The sequence below is a fragment of the Sturnira hondurensis genome, unplaced genomic scaffold (assembly GCF_014824575.4).
Source record: "Sturnira hondurensis isolate 20B ecotype Veracruz unplaced genomic scaffold, ASM1482457v3 Scaffold0007865, whole genome shotgun sequence".
Classification (NCBI taxonomy): Eukaryota; Metazoa; Chordata; class Mammalia; order Chiroptera; family Phyllostomidae; genus Sturnira; species Sturnira hondurensis.
Genome location: NW_028080496.1, coordinates 11,201,815 through 11,221,876, shown reverse-complemented (window position 1 = coordinate 11,221,876; position 20,062 = coordinate 11,201,815). Strand labels below are relative to the sequence as shown.

General features: G+C 49.5%; 1 protein-coding gene across 3 annotated transcripts in view; it reads left to right on the top strand.

Moving 5' to 3' along the window:
- The window catches only part of PCSK6 (proprotein convertase subtilisin/kexin type 6), a 131,965-nt gene that overhangs the window by 47,573 nt on the left and 64,330 nt on the right, over nt 1-20,062 (top strand). For all 3 annotated transcript variants that reach the window (XM_037053753.1, XM_037053751.1, XM_037053752.1), the window contains exons 4-6: nt 166-309; nt 2,271-2,347; nt 4,536-4,624. In XM_037053753.1, coding sequence (XP_036909648.1) covers nt 166-309; nt 2,271-2,347; nt 4,536-4,624 — 310 coding nt within the window. The remainder of the gene's footprint in view (nt 1-165; nt 310-2,270; nt 2,348-4,535; nt 4,625-20,062) is intronic.

The following is a 20,062-nucleotide window of genomic DNA, read 5'->3' as shown; positions in this document are numbered from 1 at the left end:
CACCCCACACACGCAACCCTTGGGCTCTTCTGGAACTAGGGGAGAAGGGGCGGCGCTCTCGCCCACCCGCTCCCGCTCCCGAGCATCAGAGGGCCTCTGCTTGGCCGCGCCTGGGGTCAGCTCTGGGTCAAGAGCGCCCCTGTGTCTCTCTCTCTGTGCCCCCAGCACTGCGGGCCCAAGGGTACTCGCTGCCGGTCGGAAATGAACGTGCAGGCGGCGTGGAATCGAGGCTACACGGGGAAGAACGTGGTGGTTACCATCCTGGATGACGGCATAGAGAAGAACCATCCTGACCTGGCCGGCAATTACGTGAGTCCCCCGTGGGAAGGGGCCTGCTGGTCCTTAAGTAAACATGGCACAGGTTGGCACAGCGTGGGTCCCCTTATACGCGGATTTTATTTTGGGGGGAAGTACTGTGATTGTGTTTTCTCTGTGATTGTCCAAAGCACTTTCTTTTCTCTAGCTCACTTTATTGTAAGAATACAGTATATACCGTATTTTTCAGACTACAAGACGCACTCCCCCCCATCTTTCTTCCCCTCCCCTCCCAAATTTGGGAGGAAGAATAGTTGTTAATGCTGCTGTTGAGTTCTGTTCACATTTACATTGGTGAAATATTGTTATTTATGTTATTAAATATTTTACCACATTTTTTGCTTCAAAATTTGTTTTCCTATTTTTCTCCTCTAAAACCTACATGCGTCTTATGGTCCGAAAAATACGATAATACGCTTGTGTACAAAATGTGTGTTAATCGGCTATTTATGGAATTGGGAAGGTGTCTGGTCATTGGGAAGCTGTTAGCAGTTACGTTCTGGGGGAGGTCAGAAGTTATACATGGAGGGGAGGGAGGACAGCTTGAGCAGAAAAAGAACAAAAAAGAAAGACGGGGAACTCATGGACCCAGACAACAGCATGGTGATTGCGGGGGGCATGGGGAGTGGAGGGAGGTGGAGGAGGGCTTGGGGGGTAAATGGTGATGGATGGAGACTAAACTAATACAGAAATAAAATAAAGCAAGCTTAAAAAATAAAGTTATACGTGGATTTTCGACCACGTCGGGGGTCAGTGACTCCAGCCCCCACCTTGTGTAATGATCAACGGCACAGTGAGTTTTCCCCCTTATCGGGCAGTGCGGAAAATCATACAGGGAGGCGGGGAGTGTGGCCACGTGTTGGAGGAGTCACACGTACTTGCAGGACTGGATTGTAAAAAGGTCAGAAGCGCAGCCGACCAGGGTTAAGACACAGGCTCCGGACCCTAAACCAGCCGGGTGCCCGTGCTGGCCCTGAGGCTTAGCAGCTCGGGGACCTGGGGCAGGTGGCCTCGCTTCTCAGCATCTCAGTGCCACCATCTGTCACATGAGGTTCCCCCTGGGGCTGCTATCTTGTGGGGTCATTGCGAGGGTTAAGTGGGTTCTTCAGCGGTAAGAAGACCTCCTGGCACATAATGAGCGTGGTAGGTGCCTTCCATAGTCTCGGGAAGCTGGGTGCTTGTGTCTCATCCGTGTGATAGGCAGCAAGGCAGCCCTTGAAAATGCCGGCGTTGAAGGCTCTGCCGATAACACCAGAGAGCTTCGGTCAGATGTTTTCAGCGGAAGATACAAAGTTACAGGAATTCTCTGATAAGTGTATACACCAAAACACACAACTTAGAGATACAAGACCCAGGAAACTCTGATGCGTGCTAGGGCGTGGATGAGCCTGGGAGACGCTGTGTGAAGTGCAACAGCCAGTCACAAAGGACAAGTCTGTGTGATCCCACTTATCTGAGGCTCCAGAGACTCGAGGTCGTAGAGAGAGACAGGACTGAGAACGGTGGTCGCCAGGGGCTGGGGGAGGGGAGGACCAGGAGTTAGTGCTTCACAGGTGTGGAGTGTCAGTTCCGCACGGTGCCCTGCGGATGGACCGTGGGGGCGGCCACACAGCGGAGTGAATGCCGGGAGGTCCCAGGACTATACACTTGACCGCAGTTAGGGTGGCCAGTTTTGCTCTGTGCATATTTTACCACAACGAAGACATAATACAAGATGCAGTATACAGATGACGCATCACCGACTTGTACACCTGAAACCCATATAATTTTGTTAACCAATGTCAGCCCCACACATTCCACAAACAAGGAAAAAGGAAGAAAGCCTATAGGAGGCGACGGGTGCTGTGACACGGGAGCAAGTGGGTGTGTTTCTGTTTTCCGATCGAGCTGTGGCCACAGTTTAGAACCGGTCTGTGGTGCCCGTGCCTCTTTGCTCACCGAGTTTCATCCCTTAGGACCCCTACGCGAGTTACGACGTCAACGGGAATGATCACGACCCATCTCCACGATACGACGCCAGCAACGAAAACAAGTATGTCCCAGGGTCCCCCCTCTCCTGGCTTCCCCACGCCCTGCAGAACCTCTCTGCGGACATGGCCTGGCCCGTGTCTGGGACTTACCCAGGGGCCAGGAGCCAGACTGGCACAACCCCCAGGGTCAAGGCAGCCTCTGGGACCTCAGCCTCCTCCTCAGGGGTGTCACTTCTGCTGCTCATCTGCACCTGGACGCTGGGTCCGCGTTAACTCTGCTTCCCACCTCGCCGGGGTATTTTAAAAGAAACACCTTTGCATCTAACGTTCTCCATGAGCAGCTGAGGCAAACATCCATTTGGTGGGTTGGGGGACACAGGGTCACGTGACCTGGTGAGGGCGGCAGAAGGGGCCTGAGTGATGTCGGAGAAATTGGAGTTCAAATCCCAGACCTGCGATCCCTGGCTGTGTTGCTCGGTGGGAGCAGGGCCTCTGTATGGGGTGTCTGGGTGCTGGAGACTGTCCTGGGGACAGGATGCTCCTGACCTCCCAGGGTTGGGAGTGGGGACAGTGAGGTGACAGGTGAAGACCACACTGCAGGGGTCAGTCCCCACGAGCTGTCACGGTCACTTTGCAGATGCAGGCAGTGGGGTCAGTGAGATTAGGTGACCTGCACACTGCCCCTGGCAGCCCTGGGGGAGGAATCCAGTTTTTGTAACCTGGTTCTGGGGCTTGATTTGCTGTGTCCTTGTCTCTCTCTGTTGGCATGCCCTACACCCTGAGCACTTAGCATTCTTCCAAAAACATTTAGACACCAAGAATAAAAAGCCCTTTTTTCTCCCCCATTGTCAACATGATGCTGGCTGAGATGCGTCCGGTCAGTGCCATTTTCAGTGGATTCAATTCTGAGGCTCAGATACCGGTGCCCACACGGCCCTACGCAGGGAGGCTTGGCCAGCCGATGTGGTCCACACCACAGGCTGCAGAGCTCCGGGACCGGCAGAGGCCTGGCCCGGGGCTGCCGTGCCTGCCTCACGCCCCGAGGTGCCCTTCCTGCTCGGCAGGGAGCACCCCTGGGGTACAGGGAGCACGCCTGGGGTGCAGGGTGCCTGGTGTCCCAGCCACACGGCTGCAGGGCAGCAACAAATGATCCAGAAACCAGGAGCCAGGCGTTGACCCTTGAAGGGCAGGATTAATCCTGGGTGAGACGCGGAGCTCCGTGCCTTCGTGACCGGCCCTGGCCGTGTGCCTGCGAGGCCCCGAGGAGGACAGATGAGTCCCTGCCAGGGGTGCACACACAGGCCAGGGCTATTTTTAAAGGTGGTTTTAGATTTATATCAATGAGGGAAATCCCCTGGGGCTGCTTCTCAAAGAGGCGCTGTTTAAACCTGCCGGTGTGTTGGCCTCCGCTGGAGGAATTGACCTGCCGCTGCTCACTGGAAAATGGGGTTGTTCCCGAGGAAAGCAGTTTGTTTTTCTGGCAATTTCTTCAGAGTCCCTTTGCCGCTGTTGGGCGGTCGACTTAAGAGCATTTTTCTTCAGCTCCAGTGTAAATGGCGCGCAGACGATGGGAGGGCCGTCCGAGGGGAGCAGGGGCGCGGAAGGTGCACCTGGCACGAGGCAGGAGAAGTGTGTTCTTTCTTCCACCCTGTCTGCCAGGCAGGTGTTGGTGCTGCACCTGTTCGTGCCAGGCAAGGTGTTGTTAGTCAGAGGGATGCAGAGTTTGGGAGTCGGAGCCCCTGGTCCGACGTGGAGGATATAGGAAGAGATGACCTGAGCAAGCGCTCACCGTTTTCTTTCTTTTCTTTCCTCAAGATTTTATTTATTTAGTTTCAGAAAGAGGGGAAGGGAGGGAGAAAGAGAGAGAAGCATCCATTGGTTGCCTCCGGCACGTACCCCAACCAGGGACCAAACCTGCCACCCAGGCCTGTGCTCTGACCGGGAACCGAACCGGTGACCTTTCCCATCACAAGATGACTCTCAACTGACTGAGCTATTTTCAAGGTGGCAGGGAGGCCTCGCCAGCCTGCAAGTGTGGAAGGGTCAGGGCTGCCCAGGGCTGTGCAAAGCCTGGCATGAAGCTCCCTCCTGGGGTCGTGGGGCCAGGAGAGGCAGGAAACGGGCTTTTGTGTCACTCCTGGGCGCAGGGATAACAGAGGCTTCGCGCGGCAGACCCGAGCAAGGAGCAACGCGCTGCATTCCCTGGAGCGGCTGGGCGGAGCCCTCACTTCCTCTTCCCCTCCGTTTCAGGCACGGTACTCGCTGCGCAGGGGAAGTCGCCGCCTCGGCCAACAACTCCTGCTGCATCGTGGGCATAGCGTACAACGCGAAGATAGGAGGTAAGGCCTGGGGCAGGGTGCACAGCCTGGAAGCTGGGGGCTTGGGGGGCGGGGGCGGGGGTGGGGGGTGCGTCTTTCTGCACGTTCCAGCCGCTGCACCCTCATGGGCCCTGGCCTGCTGTGTCAGACCCCAGGGTGCGAATCCCTTCACCCACAGCGACGGGACCTGGAGGCAGAGGACTTGCTCCTGGTTTTGCCTGAGAAGCCAGCACGGTCCCATGAGTAAGGCACCCTCTCTTATACTTGGGGTCCTGCTAGTCTGGCCGCCGAGGCCCCTCTGTCTCCCAGACCACTTCTAAAAGGCCTCATCGGCTCCCTCCTCCTTACTCTCTGGCTGTGGTTCTGCCATTCTCCCCCCAGAGTTTACAGACCGAGGCCTTTCCTAGGTCCCAGCTCCTGCTCAGGCCTGCTGGCCCCCCTGTCCTGCCCCCGCCCCTCAGCAAAGGTCACAGGAATTCCGTCATCATGTCCACCACACATGCCAGGGCTTGTCCCATGTTCATGATCCCCAGAGCCTCTCCCCACCTCTCCGTTTGGCTCAGTGCACCCATGACCGTGGCCAGCTGCGCCCCCACCCAGCCACTGTGCTTCATGAAGCGCTGCCCAAATCTAGTTGCTCCTGTCCCCACCTTTTCCTTCGTGTCTCAGTCCCCATTCCCCCATTCTCCAGGGAGGGTCAGGCCTTCCAGACCCCTGACCCTGGCAGTCTCCGGCTCTGTTGTACAGCTTCTCTGTCTGCGAGTCAAGCTTCCCTTGCCTGGAGGGGGCTCACAGCAGAGCCCCCGACATCTCCCTGTCCCCAGCCTGGGCCTGGCAGTGTGATAGCTCACACTGTCAGACTGAGCCCGTTCGGTGCACCAGGCTGATCTGGGGACTGAGCAGGTGCGCGCTGGGGTGTGAGCAGTCCTCCGCGGGCCCACCTGACCTTGGGCCACTGCCGTGCTTCCCTAGGACCGTCTCTCAGCTGGAAATTGCTCGTGTGCACTCTGGTGGCCATGCCCGGGGGCCACCTGCCCAGGACACGGCCTTCACTGCCACTCTGCCCTCCTGGGCTGGCGGGAGCCCCTCCTCCTAATGGGAGCAGTACAAGCTGGGGAGGTGGGGCCAGGGGCTCCCCGGGCCAGCCACTCCGTAGGAAACTTGAGTTCTGCAAAGCAGATCTTCAGCTTGGGTTTCACTAGAACCCTGCCTGCCCTTTCCCTTAGAAATCTCCGAGGTGGCTGGGATTTGTCATTCTATGGCAGCGTGAACTGCTTGGGTGTATCTGTCCCACAGAGCAAATGAGGAGAGCCTGTCACCTGGCCTTGCTCTCTCAGTAAAGTTCTTTTCCACGGAGATGTGTACGTTCTCCCTGGGGCTTCCCGTGAATGAAGGTGCCCGCGAGAAGTCTCCCTGTGAGCTGCAGGGCCAGGCTGACCTGAGGACCCGTCTCATTCCCACCACCTGCTGACTGTGTGTCCTTGCACAACCAACATGACCTCTCTGAGCCTAGGTTCCTTCCCCCATTGGGGAAGGATGGTAATGATGCCGCTGCCTCCCCAGATCTGTTGTGATGACGAACTCATTCATTTGTGAAAGCGTGAACTCAGGGCTACGTCTGCAGGGGCCTCTGAGCCACTCTGTCCCTGCTGCTGAAACTCACAGAGGCAAACCACACATGACGTTGCTCTGAGTGAGAAGTAGAACCCCACTTCAGGGTTGTCTGAGCCTTGATCCCCAAAGTCTCCAGGGGGCTGGGCAGTGGTGACATCACCTGGGAGCTGTTAGAAAGGCAGGCTCCCCAAACCCACTGAGCCAGAATCTCCTTTATAACAAGATCCCCAGGGGGTGTGGCAACCGATGGCAGTGTCACAGTGCTGGTGTGGAGGGGGTCACAGAGCTGCAGAGCCACCTGAGAAGGCGCATGGTGAACATGGCGTGTTCTCACCGGATCTGCTCCACACTCACTACAGGATTGTCCACCCACGTTTCCCAGGTCCCTGGAATAGGAATCTTTTTTAAAATGAATGCATTGCATATATTTGAGCATGAACTGTGCACTCCGTACTGTGCTGGCCACAGAGGGGGAGAATGAAGGGACAACGGGCGCTGTTTGGGACCTCTGGAGGCTCAGCATGTCTTTGGAGGGTGCCGATGTAAGACAGTGCTGAACTGACAGAGGCAGATGGGGAGTGGCAGGTTGGACAGGCCCACGGTGAGGGCACGCGATTTTGACATGGGAAGGTGCAGCTGGGGATGGAGGAGGGGCCAGACAAACAACAGCAGCCTGCCGCACAAGGACAAAGGCCGTGGGTGGGGCTGGCCATGGACGGGCAAGTGTGTAGGTTGAGTCTGGCTTGACCCAGGGAACCTGTGACAGCCACATCCCCAAAGCTGGTGTGTCTAGCTGGTGTGTCCCTCCACAGAGGGAGTCACCCCTCTGAGCACCTCAGGGCAGGATGACCTTCAGTGTAATACAGCACACCGTGGAGAATTTCTCTGACGAATTCTTGGACCTGACCAGGAGCCAACCCTTGGTATATTTATCGTTAAGTAGTTGTTCAGGAGATTGAGTGCATATCCTCACTCACCCAGTCTGTCTGGGTAATAGATGCGTGTGTGATGCATGAACCTAAAACAGAGTATTTGAGTCCACCCTCATGCTCATCCTTTGTGCTGTTGTGTTTACAGGGTTACCTCATGTGTCGTAAACCCACAATGCATTGCTATTCTTGCTTTAAACAGTGGACTTTTTAAATGAAGAGAAATAGTCTTGCCTGCACAGTTCCTATTCCCAGTGCTCTTGGGTACTTTCCTGCTTCAATTTCCATCTGCTTTCAATTTCTCTCCCATCTGAAAAATCTCTTTTAGTGTTTCTTGAAGTGTAAGTATGCTGGTGAGAAATGATCTCAGCTTTAATATCAGCGTGCCTTTATTTTGTCTTCATTGTGAGAGAAGTTTCGCTGGACATAGAATTTGAGTGTGGCATGTTGTTTCTTTCAGCACCTTAAAAATGTTTTCCATTGTCTCCTGGCGTCCATTGTTTCTGGTGACAAGCCAGCTGTCCTTCTTACTTGTTCCCCTTTATATCATGTGACCATCTCTCTGCCTGCTCTACTAACGTGTTTTTAAAATCTGTTCTTTGGTTGTCTTTCTTCATACTTATCCAGCTTGAGGTTTGCTGTGCCTCCTGCTGTGTTGTTCTTTTTTTTGTTTCTCTAAATCGAATTTGGAGATGTTTCTGTCACTATCTCTTCAAATGTTTTTTTCTCTCTTTGGGCACCAATTACAATTGTTAGCTACTGAGGCTGTAATGGTTTTTTTTTTTAATCCTTTTTTCTCTGTGCAATTTGTATTGCACTTCAGGCTCACTGGCCCTTTATTATTGTGTTGTTTCCACTCTGCTAATTTCATCCATTGATTTTTTAAAACTTCCAGATACTGTGATTTTTTTTTGTCCTATGATTTCCATTTGGTTCTTTTCTACTGTTTCCAAATCTTTCCCGAGATTCCCTTTCTCTTCACTCTATATGTGTGTCTTTCATTTTAGGCTCCATAACATATTTATGAGTTATGTTAAAATATTTTGCACTAGTTCTAATATCTATATCATTTGTAGGTATGTTTCTAAATTTTTCTTCTTTTTACAGTGGGTCACATATTCTTTTTTCTTTGCATACGTCTAGTAATTTTTTATTGTACACTAGCCATTCTTATGCTACATTGTAGAGACTCTGGATTCTGTTATCTGTGAGTACTGTCGAGTTTTGTTCTAGCAGTCGGTTCAATTTTGAACTTTCAGAGGCTTGATTTTTTGTCTTTAATGATCTCTTTCTGGCTGTCCTTTGCCTTAGGGAAAATCCATTAGTGCAAGCACATAGTCTTTATTCTTAGGTCATCACCCTACTGTCATTTCAATGGAAAGAACGACGTGTTCACCAAGATCTCTAGGTTGGTGAGATTCAGACTCTGAATTGACTGAAATACCTGCTCAGCTCACTCAGCCTCCAGCAATTCTTTTCCTCCTGGACTTCTTAGAGCCTTGCCCAAACTCGTTTAGTTCACGGGTCAACCAAGTGTTTGGGGGAGTGTTTCTGTCCTCTTCTGTAGCTCTCTCCCTCCTGGGATTTCCCTCCCTTTCCAGCTGCTCTGCCAGCCCTGAAACCCAACCCGTGCCTCCCCTGGAGAACGTGACTGCATGTACCTACTTGAGTTCTAGCCTCTCAGTACCAAGCAAAACGGGGAGTTCCCTCAGAGGAAAACCACTGGTTCTCAGATCCTACCCAGTGCGGTTCCCCTCTTTCGAGAACTGAATCCCCTGCCTGCTTCTGCTTTCTTCCAGTTGCTTCCCAAAGATCTTACAAAGATGTGTTTTTTTTTTTAACTTTTTAAAAATCAATATTTTGTCCAGAGTTAATCACCATCTTTAGAAGAGTTAGCATGATAGAAACCACTCTGCGGTTATCAGGACTAAAACTCGTGGCTTGTATGCCTTTGCCAAATAGTTGGTGTGTTCATTATCTATTCCTGCAGGACTGTTATTCCAAAACACAGCTGCTAAAAACAAGAAGCATTTGTCATCTGGCCCCGAAAGTGACTCAGCTGAGGGGTTGTGGCTCGGGGTCACTGACGAGGCAGCCGTCAAGCTGTTGGGCGTGGCTGTCATCTGACACAGCCTGAGTGGGGCAGCGGATCAGCTTCCAGGATGGGTCACCTGTTTGGCTGTTGGCTGGAGGCCTTGGTTCCTCACCATGGGTGCGTAGGGGGTCCCCATAACCTGGTAGCTAATTTCCCTCATGACAGCCAAATGCAAGAGCAAGAACAGGAGCATGTAGCAATGTTTTTATGACCTGGTTTGAGAAGTCACACACCATCACCCCAGTCAGACTCCATTTTCTCAGGAACAGGTGATTCCGTCTAACAGGCACTCAAGAGAAAGAGAAGTTAGGCTGTACCTTTTGAATGGAAGGGTTTCAGAGAAGTTGCAGAAGTGGTTTAAAACCCACCACCATGGGCTGTAAAAAATCCGACTGCCTATCTATGCAACGGGAGTATCCATTTTCTACTGACCTTTCTTTGTACAATTGCACATTTTGTATGTTCTAACACATGAAATAATGATATCCGATGAAAGAAGTGCTGACTCTGCTCTAGTTACCAAATTGGAGGTTTAAGGGAACTCTAAAGTATACATAATGTTTTTTTATCGAAGTTCAGAGAGTGCAAGGAAGAATGTAGAACCATCTAGGTCCTGGTGAAAATAGGACTGACCGGTTCTGACTGTCTGTTAGAAAACACCTCACCTGAGGCCTCTGTGGCTTCCCCAAGCTCTATGTCACGGGGGCGTCCAACCCGCAGCCTGCGGACCACATGCAGCCCAGGATGGCTATGAATGCCACCCAACACAAAATCATAAATTTACTTAAAATAGTATAAGATTTTTGGGGGGCGAGTACATGTCGCAGTGTATTTAATGTGTGGCCCAAGACAACTCTTCTTCCAGTGTGGCCCAGAGACGCCCCAAGGTTGGACACCCAGGCACCCCGCTGTTATCTCCATGTTGCAAATGAGGACCAGAGGTGAAGTAACCTGCCCAGCATCGAACCAGACTGACGCCAGGCCCCATTTCCTAACCTTTGCTTTTGCAGAAACCTTTAAACCATATACACAGATGGATGACTGGATGGATGGATGGATGGGTATTATTGTATTAACATTGGATTATACTCAACTTGTGTTCTGTAAAAACACACTGTTTAGTTCTAGGAAAACTTACGAGGAACTCACTGCGACTGAATAATTGCTGAACGTCAGATGTAATTTCGTGTTTCATTTTATTTACGGGTTTCATGTTTCATTTCTGTCTCAGTTTGCTTGATTTATGTGCGTCCAACAGAGGAAACATCCATTGAAAGGGATGCATTGCTGAATCTCACTCACATAAATATTTCATTATAATGAGGTGGGTTTTTTTTTTTCAAGTATTCTCTTAACATCATTTTTAAAATAAAAGTCCCGAGCTTATAAAAAACCTTGAGGAGGCCAGGGTGACTGTTTTGTTCAGTTTTGCTTTGAGGACGTTTCCCATGTTAGGTCATTGGCACCTCAGTGTCCTCTCACCCCTTCATGCCCAGACCTCAGTTCCAGCCACTCCCTCTGTTTACTTGTTGTCACCTTGTCGGGGTTCAGGATGGACCGTGGGCCGCAGTGACTTTCAGACTTGTCCTATCTTTGGCTCTCCATCACGGCAGCACACCCTTTTCGTCCCCAGACCATTTATTTTGACTCACCCCTTCACTCGCTGGATCATATCCCTCAGTAACTTTTTCAAGGAAGGCTAACGGGCCCTGTATTTCCTGAGTTCTTTCCGAAAGTCCAAAGGCTGCCTTTATATCTGAAGTACACCTGTGTCGTGTGCTAAAGTCTTAGAGAGCTGGGTAAGCCTTGGCCCTCTGCCCTCTGGATTCAGTGCTGCTGGGAAAAGCCTGAGGCCAGCCTGATTTCAGTCCCCTATTGGTGACGTGACTTTTTGGCTCAAATAGAATCCTCCCTCTATTTTTCAAGTCCAGTAGCTTTGCTGGGCCACCTCTGGGGGCGGCTTCTTTTGGAGCCGCTGTTCTTGGGATTCAGTACATTTGAAATTATTTTTTTAATTTTGGGCAAACCTTCTTCTGTTGTGCTTTTGAATAGTTATAATTCCATATGCCCCATTCTATTCTTCATGGGTACCACTGAGAGATATATTGAATTTCTAGTTCATGATTTCTAGAACCATTTCTAATCCTATTTAACTTTGGGGTTGGTTTGTTTGTTTTTCCATTTTATTTTTCCTCAATTCTTCTCAAGCCTGCCCTCCATGTCTCTGACAACTTGTCCAATGTGGCTTTTATTCCTAGAATTGTTTGATTGTTTTTCCCCGTAGGAAGAACACAACTTGTTTCTCTCTTCATTGAACCCTGTACCTTTCCTTAGCTCTTCCTTCAGAGAGAAATCATATCTTCAATGAATTGGGGGCTTTATGGATTAACATTTGTTTATACTTCTCACCATTTCCTAGCCCTGGTTAGCCCCCTTTCCCCCCTTATTTCTTGCAGCATCGCTGGAGAGGGTATCATGCTAGTCACTCTCTGGTTATGATCAGTGACTGGCCCGAGAAGAGGCAGACACTTGCTTCTCTAAGACAGTCAGATGCCGAGATCCACAGGACGGAGGTGCCGGCAAGTGAGCTGGGCCGAAGGCACCATGAACTTGGTGCGTGGGCCTGGATTTTTCTTTTCTGCCAGTTCACCGGCTCTGAGAGATTTCCTCCGCCCGACCCGGTGAATTAGCGCTCACTCATTGTACACTGACCACATGGGACTGGGCAGAGATGACCGTCCTTCACTTGGTCTCCTCCGACAAACCCTGCCATAAAAAACTGCGTGTTCTTAGAAAGGCGGTGCGTCTGCATAATTCCTGGTGGGAACTCCCGTTTCTAAAATAATGGACACTTAGACAGCTTTTCTTTTCATTTTTTTTGTCTGTGCATTTGCTGTAAAAGCAATGGAGCGCGACAAAGAAATAAACTCTCCCAAACACAGGTCCCTGGGGCACACGACCTGCTTTGGGGGGGAATCATTGCAGAAACCTGGGCCACCCTCGTTATTTTCGGAGAGGACACACCTATGGGTGGCACACACCTATTGTGGGGCACACCTATGTGTTATAATGCAAGTCCCGTTCATTTTAGGGAACTTTTATTTTTTTGTAAGTTTTCGAGCTGTCCGTTGTTGATTTCTGCCCCTTTTCTAGGCAGTTCAATAAAAATCTGTTTAAAATTGTTGATGCTGACAGCTGCGTGAACCTGTCTTTATGCCTCCGGGGGTTCAGGGCCTGGCTTAGAAAAGCCCAAGATCATACATTCTCTCTCATTTCCTCTGAAAACTCGGTTTTAGAAGCAAAGTCCGTCTTGAAACTTTTACGGTTTTGTCTTCTGTGTTTAGCTATTTAATCCACACGGAATTTATTGCTGTGAAGGATGTGAAGGAGAAATCTAAGTTTATCTTCCCCCCAAAGGACTGGTGGTTCCCACAGGCCACCTATCGCATACTGATCCCCTGTGTGTGCTGGGTCCTCCATCACGTCTCATTAGTCACTGGTTTTTCAGCCCTCAGCAATAACTCACTCTTAGATATGACAGCTTAAGAGGATTTTTGTTGTTGTTGTTTGGATAAGAGATAGGACACATTTCCTCCTATGGTTCTTTTTCAAAAATCTCTTGGCTCTTGCACATTCTCTCTTTCAGATGAACTTGAGAACCTGCTTGTCAAGTTCCGTAAAGATTCCCTTTGGGATTTTAATGGATGTTGCATGGAAATTATAGATTAACTGGGGTGAATTGACACCTTTACAATATTGAGGCTTCTCACCCAGGAACACGGTATATTTTTATTTCTTAAGGTCTTCTCTGACATCGTTTCCAGAAGTTTTATTACTGTCTTCATACCGATCTAATACATTTCTTCTTCGGTTTGTACCTAGCTTGATTTTTTTTTAAACCTTAGATTTCTAATTGATTGTTGTTGACATGGATGTGGGAAAACTATTGATTTTTGTGTGTTGGTGTATTTTGTGGGTTTTTTTTTTTATCTAGACACCTGAATGGACTCTGTAGGTGCTATTTTTTTTTAGCTCCTGCCTTTTCTAGACAGGTGTAAATAAAAGCTGTCTGTAAATATAATGGTGGGTTTTATCTCTTTCATCTTAATAACTCTCTTTTCTTTGCCATAACTATTTCTGTTTCGAGGGATTCTTGATGGATATGAAGTAGTGGTGATTAATGGGTGTTGTTCTTTTTTCCTGACTTCTGCAGTAACGTTTCCATGCCATTGGCTGATGTCTTTCATAGGTTTCCTGTATTTTTAGCCTTTATTAAATTAAAGGCCTTTTTATATTCCTAGATCGATAAGAGGTTTGATGTTGAATTGTATTACATGCTTTTTTAAAAGATTTTTATTTATTTTTCTTTAGAGGGGAAGGGAAGGAGAGAAAGAGAGAAACATCAATGTGTGGCTGCCTCTCGTGAGTCCCCTGCTGGGAACTGGCCTGCAACCCAGGCATGTGACCTGACTGGGAATCGAACCGCGATCATGTGGTTCGCAGGCCCGTGCTCAATCCACTGAGCCACACCAGCCAGGGCTTACATGCTTTTTAAAAACATCTGTGGAGGTGAGGATATTATTTTTCAATTTTACTATTTAATCTGTTCCATGTAGTAAATCACAGTAATAGTTTCCTAGCATTTGAAATTGTAGTCTTCCATTCTTGGAACACGTTCTGTTTGATTAAGAGTTTTGTTCTTTCAATACCTTGCTGCCTTCAATTGGTAATAGTTGATGTATGGTTTTGCATCTTTTTATAAGAAGATGGATGGAACTATAGTTCCTGTGTTTTTGTGCTGTCTGGGTTCTGTTTGGGTATCGGAATTATGCTGGTTTTTAGACTAAGGTGGGAAACTGTCTGTCTTTTACTGTGCTCTGAAACAGTTCCTGTTTTTCAAAATATTGGTAGAGCCCTGGCTGGTGTAGCTCAGTCGATTGAGCGTGGGCCTGCGAACCAAAGGATCGAGGTTCAATTCCCAGTCAGGGCACGTGCCTGGGTTGCAGGCCAGGTCCCCAATAGGGGGCACACAAGAGGCAACCACACATTGATATTTCTCTCCCTCTCTCCTTCCCTTCCCCTCTAAAGATACATAAATAAAAATCTTTTAAAAATATTGTAAGAATATATTGGTAGAGCTGATTAAGCAAACTGACCAGATATGGTGACCCTTTAAAAGGTTCAATCATTTCAGGTTTTATATTTCTCCTGGAGTGAATTTTGGTAGTTTAATTTTCCTATAAAATCATCCATGTGTCCAGGTTTTCAAATACATAACATAGGAATTTCACATCACATTCTACTAGTTAAAAATATCTATCTTCCATATTTAAACTTATAATTGCTCATAATCTTATTTGTGGTATCTTTTCTTTTGACCTTGAGCAGACTAATGAAAAGTTGGCTCTTTCCTACAAAATTGGTTTTTAAAAGAAGTATATTTTTATTATGGTTTGGAGGGTTCTTTTATTTTCTAATTCATGCATTTCTACTTTTCTTTATTAATTCCTTCAGCTTTTAAATGTCTATTATTGTTGTTCTTTTATAGCTCCTTGAATAGAGTGCTTAGTTCTTTATTTTCAGCCTTTGATGTTCTCTACTAAGAAAATAAATGTTTTATAAATTTTCCTCTCATCACTCATCTCTGACTTAATTATAGTGTTCTTATTGTTAGTCACTTCTGGATAATTATTTTCAGCCTTGATTTTTCTCTTTATACGGAATTGAAAATTTGTTCCAACTGGATCAATTTTTTTTTTTTTGGCATTCCTTTGGTTGCTCATTTTTAACTTATTGCATCAGGACCAGAGTTTATGTTCTGTGTAATATCTGTCTTTTCAGATCTGGTGAGAGTTTCTTTGTGGTCCAACTCGTGTTCCTTGTTGGTGATCATTCCAATGCGTGTGTGAAGAGTCTTTTGGTTCTATGCTTGTTGAGAACCAAAACCCAACATAAATGCCATCAGAGGCCGCTGCTCGGGGCGTGCAGGCCACGTGTGTGATCCGTGTGATCCACACAAGTGTTATTTAAAAAAAAAAAAAAACTTGAGCAAACGTTTTCAAAGGATGAGATTTTTATGTAAAAGTATGGCTTTGGAGTTTCTCTTGAAACCTTTGTGTTGATAAACAGCGTCCCATGGTCTGGACTCGCCCCTGTTGATTTTAACCATCCACCGCCCATGGAAGGGCCTCTGGGTTGTTCCTCTTTGGGGACTCTTACAAGGAGAGCACCTAGAAGCATTCTTGAATAGGTTTTCATGGGACTGTAAATCCTTGTTTCTTTGGGATGAATGTCCAGGAGTGTCGTGGCTGGGCTGTATAATCACCACATTTATTTTTTAAGAAAATGGCCAGTTGTTTTTCAGAGCAGCTTTATACTCTCATTAGCAATGTCTGGGTGATCCATTTTCTTTGCATACTCACCAGCATTTGGTATTATCACTGTTGTTGTTTCTTCTTTTTTTTTCCTTTTTTTTTTTAGCTATTTGATACATATGTAGTCATAGGCCACTAACTGGCATTCCCTGAAGGTCAGTGATGTTTGATATCTGCTCACGGGCTTATTTGCCTTCTATATACCCTCTTCCATGAACTGTCTCATCATGTCTTTTGCTTCCTAAACGAGGTGTTTGATTTTTAACAGTTGGGTGTTGAGAGTTCAGTATATATTCTAGCTGCTCGTCCTTCGATGAGTATCTTGCTTGTGAATATTGCCTCCCACTCTGTAGCTGGTCTTTTCATCCCCTGTAACAGGGTCTTTTGCAAAGTAATAGAGTTTAATTTTTTTAAAGATTTTATTTATTTATCTTTAGAGGGGAAGGGAAGGAGAGAACTATCAATGTATGGTTGCCTCTCATGAGTCCCCTGCTGGGAACTGGCCTGCAACCCAGGCACGTGCCCTGACTGGGAATCGAACCCCGATCGTGTGGTTCACAGGCCCATGCTCAATCCGCTGAGCTACACCAGCCAGGGCTAAAAGAGTTTAATTTTGATGAAATCCAATTTATCAGTTTTTCCTTTCATGGATCTTGTTTTTTGTTTGTTTCAATCTAAGAATTTTTGCCTTGTCTTAGATTCTAAAGATATTTTATTTTTTTAAAGTTCTATAATTTTGTTTTACATTTTGAGAGATCCACTTTGAGTTAATTTGTTGATTTGAGAGAGAAACAGAGAAAGAGAGAGACAGAGAGAAACATTGATATGAGAGAGAAACATCCACTGGTTGCCTCCCATATGTGCCCCGATGGGGGACTAAACTTGCACACTTGGTATGTGCCCTGACCGGGAATCGAACTCACAACCTTTTGATGCATGGGATGACACTCAAACCAACTTGGCCACCCGGCCAAGGCAAATATTACAATTTTGGCTTCCATTGTCAAACATAATTCAGAAAATTCAAGGGGAGAAGGAAAGCCCCTTGCAGCTGTAGGTCTGGGTGTCTCGCCAACTTTGGACAGAGTATAGCCATTATTTCTTCTAGTCCTTCTCGAGTCCTCTCCTGTGTCCCCTCTCCTTCTGGGACTTGGTGACACGATCTCTCATCCGCGTCCCACAAGTCTCTGAGACCCACTTCCTTTCTACTGAGATGTTGCTGTCGTCGTTTGAGTTATTTTCAGTCTCTTTTTTCCCTGGTGTTGAGAGCGGGCAGTTTCTGCTGTTCTGTCTCCCAGCTCACTCTTCCTTCCCTCTGTTCCCTGCATCCTGTTGTCCTTGTGACCTGTTGCCTGGACTGTCCCTCCGCAGTCTGGTGCTAGGACATAGCAGTGACAGATGGGGACGGGGGCCATAGAGCCCATGAGTAGAAACAGAAGCAAAAAGGAAGGTCCTGTGGGTGCACATGTGTTCTCTTCCTTGACCAAACTCATACTCCTTCCGAACGTGATTTGTCCTTGCTTCTCTCTCTCAGCCACCGATCACGGGAATGACACAGGAAGGCAGAGAGAAAGGATAGTGGTCGTCCCTCCTGGCCTGTCTTCTCCCTTAACTTTTCTTTTCTTACTCTGTTAACTATTTTTTTTTTAAATCCTCACCTGAGGACATGCTTATTGACTTTAGAAAGAGAGGAAGGGAAGCCCTAGATGGTGTGGCTCAGTGGATTGAGCGCCGGCCTGTGAACCAAAGAGTCGCCAGTTTGATTCCCAGTCAGGGCACATGCCTGGGTTGCGGGCCACATCCCCAGTAGGGGTGCACAAGAGGCAAGCACACACTGAGTTTCTCTCCCTCTCTGGCTCCCTCCCTTCTCCTCTGTCTAAAAATAAATAAATAAAATCTTTAAATAAAAGGGAGGCAGGTCTGTTAACCTTTTAAAAAAAATGTAATGCCCTGTGATGCATCTTTCCTCTGACCCATCTGCTTCTAGTTGGCACTGGTGGGGGATGGCTCTCCAACTTGGCTTCGTCCACCAAGCCGTCAGCTCACTATCGTCATCATAATCAGACTCACCGGGACATGGCCCTTCCTTCATGGCGCCTCCCGAAGTGTTCAGGCCCCTGTCACACTGCAGGCTGCGGGTGTGAGCCTGGCTGCCACCTCCAGTCCTGCCAGCTTCCGGCCCCCGCCCGCATCCCGTGAGGTGGACTCTCTGGGAAGCCAGGCGTCCGTCCACGTGACCCGAACAGAACGTGCTGTGTCTAGCCCCCTGGGCCAGACAGCCCGCCGCCCGCAGGGCAGGCGAGTGAGGCCCTCNCACTATCGTCATCATAATCAGACTCACCGGGACTCACCCTTCCTTCATGGTGCCTCCCGAAGTGTTCAGGCCCCTGTCACACTGCAGGCTGCGGGTGTGAGCCTGGCTGCCACCTCCAGTCCTGCCAGCTTCCGGCCCCCGCCCGCATCCCGTGAGGTGGACTCTCTGGGAAGCCAGGCGTCCGTCCACGTGACCCGAACAGAACGTGCTGTGTCTAGCCCCCTGGGCCAGACAGCCCGCCGCCCGCAGGGCAGGCGAGTGAGGCCCTCTCCCCTCTAGCTTCAGAAGATGCCTAGTTTTTGACAACTCCCTCAGCCCTGCAGGGGCTTAGCAAGCTTCAGACATCTTCCTATGGCGGGACAGGTGTCACCTAGCTTCTTCCAGTGGCACGCCCCGAGGCTGCTGGGAGCAGGCGGCCGAGCAGCGGGGCTGCTGAAGGCTTCCAGGACCCACCGTCCCTGGGCCTGGCAGGCGCTTTGAGACAGAAAAGCCCCCTCGCTCAGGCCACACGAAGTCCGTGCTTCTTTGCGGCCTGTTGTTTGTTCTGTTTCTGGGAAGGAAACCCGGGACCCCGTCAGGCAGCCATCGCTGCAGGGTTTTGCTTCACATTTTGACGGGGCCGCCGAATCAGGTGTCCCCTTTCATCAGCATGACGCTCTTCAGCACATCCCAGAGAAACTCATCCGGGCCCACAGACGAGCTCATCATGCTAATTCAGAGTCCCAGGCGTCAGTCCGGTGTGCGTTTCCGGTCAGCAGCGGAGGCCTGTGAGCATTTTCAGAGGAGAGGTCAAGCCACAGATTCATCTTCCCAGGCCTCGGGTGCATCTGTGGCTGCGGTGGGAGTTCAATGCGCCAGGAAGTTTGGGGGGATTGAGTGAGTGTGGGCAGCTACAGAATTAGGAGCCCAGCACTCTCAGGGCACTGGGGTTCCCCTTCCACCCCCACATAATCCTCAAAGGCTTCCACTTACTGGGTCGGAGCTCCCCCGGGTTTAGCAGGAACCCTGGGGAAGAGAAGATGAAGAAGCCTCAGCCACAGCCCCCCCCCTGTCCCCCGTCCCCCCCCCCCCCCGTGTCTCCCGGTGGCCACGCCCTCCCCAGGTCCCCTGCTGCAGCCACGCCCAGAAGATGAGAGACACTGGCTCTCACATGCCACAGGGCTGCATGCCTGAGATTGTCCTCACCAACACTGAATGGGGAGCGGCCTTACCCCCGGTCTGATGGGCAGAGAGCACATTCAAGGTTAAGTAACACGCTCTCAGGTGGGCTTTATTCGCAACAAGGCTGTTGTCTTCCTTTCCTGGTGGTGTGGTCGTTCTTTCTACCATCTTCTCGTCTCCTTCAGGGGCCAGCTCGGGCATGTGCTCGTCCAGTCTGTCTCAAGGGCACGTCCTCTTGGAGTCCCTGCTGTGCCCACATGCGGGGTGTACATATAGGTGTCTCATTGGGCTCAGAAGCTGCCCGCTGTCACTGACCCCTGGGTGACTCACTGCTGTTCCCCAGCCCCTGTTGCCTGGCAGCGGGGGACTGTGGCATATCAGTCTGGACTTCAAAACACCAGATCCTTCTTCCTGAGGCTCTCTCAGGCTTTACCATTCTGTGCCAAATCGGCAGCACCCACTCGGGAAGCAGTGTCCTGGTTGAAAATGCACTTTCCATTATTGTTTATTTAGTTCTGGCAAGGCCAACCGATCAGGAGACCATGGTGTGGAATGGAGTTTGTGACAGCGTTCCCATGGAGGGGCCACGCCACGCCATGCCCCGGGGGCAGCTGGGAGGCAGAGGGAGTGAGGAGAGAACTGGTGGGCTGAAGCCTTCGTGTGGTTTCTGTAGGAAGGACCCGGCAGGGCAGGTTGGGCAGGTTTGGGTTGGTCCTCAGGGCTCTGGCTGTAGGCCCTGCCCCTCTCTGTCTGGCGCCCCAGCGTGGTGAGCACAGAGAGATGGTGGTCCTGGGCATGAGAGCCCCATGAAGGAATTGCTTGGGGTGTGGGCTTTGGATTGGTTGGTTTGCATGTGAAAAAAGCAAAGATAGGAGTTGTTTGGGAATTGGCCGACTCTGGGGGTGGGGGGTGTCCGTCCCCCCAGAATGAGCCAGTCCCCACGATGTCAAAGCACCAGAAAACAGAAAGTAA